We start from the raw sequence: 4,094 nt of genomic DNA on the forward strand, positions 1-4,094 counted from the left end.
AGCTTTTTATACTGAGGAGGTGGGGCTTCACCCGGGGGTTGCTAGATAAGGGGCTGAACGCAGGTTCCGGTGGGTTGTCGTACGGCTTGTGACATCACAAAATGACGGAAGTATAAAACTTGTTGTTAATATACATTAAAAATACATTTACTTACAGTAAATATGCCCCTGGGTGCATTTTTTTGGTCACAGGACTGTTTTTTTAAGAAGTACATACCCAAAGTTGAGTAAAAAAACCTTTAAAAAAGTGAATTTTGCATAATAAGTCCCCTTTAAGAAAAAGAAAAAACACACAAGAAGAAAATTGTTGAAATGTTTATTTGTTTTACACAAATGTTTGTTTAATCAACTATTATTTTTACAATAAAAGTGATTTAGTGTTTTTCTTTTTATTGTTCAGTTTAACTATGTTGATCATTTATGACTTTGTCGTTCGATGACTTCACTGTGTTTTATAAAACTGGAAATGTTTATTTCCCTTTTGGTGAACCCTACAGGGAATAAGAAAGCGTTTAATCAATTTTCTCTGAAAATTTGTGCTCTTTGTGTGTCGGCGGTGCAACAGCACAAAAATGTTGCATTCGAAACAAACTTTAAAGATAAATAAAACCCATTATAATGATTTAAAAAAAGTTTATTACATTTTCCTAGATGTCTTATTTTGTAGTTCTAATGAAATACACAGTTGCTTGTAAAACTTGCTGGTTTTTGTTGTAAAACTATTAAAGAAAACTTATTTTATTGTTCAAAACGTTGAATGATTTTGACACCGCTGCATCTCTCTGACAGTATTTACTTCCAGCCGCCATCGTTTTACATTAATCCCGAGGATTTGGACAGTGCAGAGAACGGAGGCGTGGCTGTTCTGACCAACAAAAAGGTTTGTGAGTTTTTACTTCTGTTTATTATAGAATATCCACCACAGATGTGAATATTTTGTGTAAATGTTTTCAACAYGTCTCATGAAGCCATAAAGCAGCTGGTGTTTTGAGATAAAWAATGCGTTTGATGTATTTTAGGTGGTTCACATGGACGTGAGAGGAAACAAAGTAAAACTGGACGATAACACAGAGATTTCATACGACAAGTGTTTGATTGCTACAGGTAGGAAGTCCTGATTTGTTTAAATTAGGTTTAATTCWGATTAGCTGGATTCTGTTTTCATGTTTTTCTCTTCAGGTGGCATTCCAAGAAACCTGCAGGTATTAGAAAGAGCAGGAGARGAGGTGATGAAGAGGACGACTTTGTTCCGCAAGGTCAGGGTTYGCATTTGAACTGGAAATCCTACCTGTAACTATAAATAAATTACACTCTGAAGCATGCAGGAAGAGACTGATGTAAGATGTTTAATCTGTAGATTGAAGACTTCAAATCGCTCGACAAGGTTTCAAGAAGCGTGAAGTCCATCACAATAATTGGAGGAGGTTTCCTGGGCAGCGAGCTGGCCTGCGCTCTGGGCAGGAAATGTGAGGATATGACAGGACACTGATGTTTGTGTGTGACAGACATTTTTATTTAGCTGCTTTTTTTGTAGCTGCAGAATCGGGACTGGAGGTCGTACAGATGTTCCCTGAGAAGGGCAACATGGGGAAGGTGCTGCCGGAGTATCTGAGCAACTGGACCACAGAAAAAGTCAAGAAAGGTGCAGATTTCTTTCCCATTTAGTTTGGTAGCCACAGGAAATGGATTTTTCTCTCTCTCTTCAATCCTGTTTATTTCTACTTCTTTCTGTTTTACAGAGGGYGTGAAAATCATCTCTGAAGCACTGGTGAAATCTGTGGCATGTAAAGGAGACAAACTGGAAATCCAGCTGAAAGATGGTCGATTGGTACGCTRGCGTAGTAGCTGAATGTGGCCGAATTCAGGACATCAAAGACGATCATTACTTACGTGATCTTGTGCTTGTTGCAGGTGACGACTGATCACATTGTTGCAGCTGTTGGCCTGGAGCCAAATGTTGATCTCGCCAAGTCGGGTGGTCTGGAGGTGGACTCTGATTTTGGTGGATATCGAGTTAATGCAGAGCTGCAAGCTAGGTCTAATATCTGGGTGGTAGGTTAAACTAAAATCCTAAACATTTATATTGATGTTTTCTATGTTCGATTACAGCTCCCTCTTGTGGTCAGATCATGTCATGGTTTTATATTATGTTGAATTGTCTGCTTTGAGTTTCACTTCAAGTCAATCGTGTAGGTTTTTGGATCACATACTGGCTGCGTTTTCTTTTCCGTCACACACATTCACAACCTCCTCTGTTTGAAACCAGGCTGGAGACGCCGCGTGTTTCTACGACATCAGGTTGGGCCGCAGAAGAGTGGAGCATCACGATCACGCTGTTGTCAGTGGGAGACTGGCAGGAGAAAACATGACGGGAGCCAGCAAACCTTACTGGCATCAGTCTATGTTCTGGTAGGTATGAGACTATTTCCAGTTTTAAGGGTTGAAACCCTTTTTAAAATGAAAACTTAGTGTAGAAACTAAAACTGAAGGAGGCAGAGGAGCAGCATGTACAACTCATCTAATATCTCAGTTGAAATGTTTTTAGAATTCAAGTAAATCCACGATTGGTTTCAATTTAATTATTATAAATATAAAAAAAACACTTGATGAAAATATCTCTAACAATTGTTAGAAATTGATTTGTTTTATGGATCCCCTTCAGTTTTCTGCCCATCACTACTTTTATTATTAGACACCGGCTCTGGTTTGGTAAAATCTCCTGAAATTTGCTGTGTTTTTCCACAGGAGTGATTTGGGCCCTGATGTTGGTTACGAGGCGATTGGGATTGTTGACAGCAGTCTTCCAACAGTGGGAGTGTTTGCCAAAGCCACAGCCAAGGATACCCCAAARGCTGCTACTGAGAAGTCAGGTAGAAGTTGATGCTGATGAATAAAATAAAAGATTTTTTATTTAATGACAACGGCATCAGAGTGAAGCTCTGTGATCGTGTTGCAGGGACCGGGATCCGCTCAGAGAGTGAAACCGAGGACACGGCCACCAGCCCAGTGGCCTCCTCAGCACCCGCTCCAGCCGTGGATCACAAAGACGAATACGGAAAAGGAGTCATCTTCTACCTGAGGGACAAAGTGGTGGTGGGCATCATCCTGTGGAACGTCTTCAACCGGATGCCCATCGCAAGGAAGGTAAAARCCCTGACAATGGAAGAAGCACAAAACCCATCAGGTTTCTGTAAAATGTTTGTGTTCTTTTCCAGATTATTAAGGACGGAGAGGAGCATGCAGATCTGAATGAAGTGGCCAAGCTGTTCAACATCCATGAGGATTAAAGAGTTTCACCTCATCCAGAACTGGACTCTGGCAGTGAACACCTCAAAGACTCACACACACCTACACACAAGGATCAATGTAAATTAATTTATGTTGATATTTTCATATTTGGAATTTATCTACGTCGCTTGTCTGGATTGTTTTTTTGGTTGTTTAAATCTTTATGGGATGTCTTATTTTCCTTTTATCAACAGTATGATTGTCTCCTATCCAAGCCTGAATTGTTCCCCTCTGTGTGATCAAAGCAAAAACAAACAAAAAAAGAAGAAAAGCTGCAATAAAAACTATTTTTAAATCAGACCAAACCCGTTATATTCAGCTTTGCTCCTAGATAATGAGTGCCAAGCAGAMGTGCTGACCTCTGTTCAGCACTGTGATTGGTTGGATGGTTGTTACAGTCTGTGTGGTTGTGCTCATCTGTCCCGAGGAACTCGAATTAGTCTCTTGGCCGACTGGTTGCAGCTCAAACCCACCCTAAATGGGAGAACGCGACCCTTTAACGTCATCTGGAAACGTTCAATAAACGGTCTGAATGAGAAGAGTGGGTCGTGTCGAACAATATGTCTGTTTTACAGCAGAAGTGCCCCTGAAACACGTAGACTCCTGACAAACTGACACTGAAATGAAGCTTGGCCTACTTTTCTTGTCCGGGGGAAAAAATGAGCAAGCATGCAGAAATGTTTTTTTTTTTCTCCCTCCACTAAGGGCATCTTGTTATTACGATGGCTCTTGTGGTTTTTATTCTCACACTTTCTTGATCTCATTTGACACTGCAGGCTGCGGAGCGAACTCTGGAGGGGTGGGGG

At 40.6% G+C, this 4,094-nt stretch overlaps 1 protein-coding gene across 2 annotated transcripts in view; it reads left to right on the top strand.

Annotated features, from left to right (window-relative positions):
• aifm1 (apoptosis inducing factor mitochondrion associated 1) overlaps window positions 1-3,827 on the top strand; it is a gene marked incomplete in the record, with an annotated part of 17,094 nt that extends 13,267 nt beyond the window's left edge. For both annotated transcript variants that reach the window (XM_014006792.1, XM_014006793.1), the window contains 11 exon segments: window positions 790-880; window positions 1,020-1,104; window positions 1,180-1,256; window positions 1,358-1,466; window positions 1,535-1,642; window positions 1,740-1,828; window positions 1,912-2,052; window positions 2,267-2,409; window positions 2,746-2,870; window positions 2,957-3,144; window positions 3,216-3,827. In XM_014006792.1, coding sequence (XP_013862246.1) covers window positions 790-880; window positions 1,020-1,104; window positions 1,180-1,256; window positions 1,358-1,466; window positions 1,535-1,642; window positions 1,740-1,828; window positions 1,912-2,052; window positions 2,267-2,409; window positions 2,746-2,870; window positions 2,957-3,144; window positions 3,216-3,287 — 1,228 coding nt within the window.
• Window positions 3,828-4,094: the final 267 nt, after the last annotated feature.

This window comes from Austrofundulus limnaeus, unplaced genomic scaffold, assembly GCF_001266775.1.
Source record: "Austrofundulus limnaeus strain Quisiro unplaced genomic scaffold, Austrofundulus_limnaeus-1.0 Scaffold37, whole genome shotgun sequence".
Classification (NCBI taxonomy): Eukaryota; Metazoa; Chordata; class Actinopteri; order Cyprinodontiformes; family Rivulidae; genus Austrofundulus; species Austrofundulus limnaeus.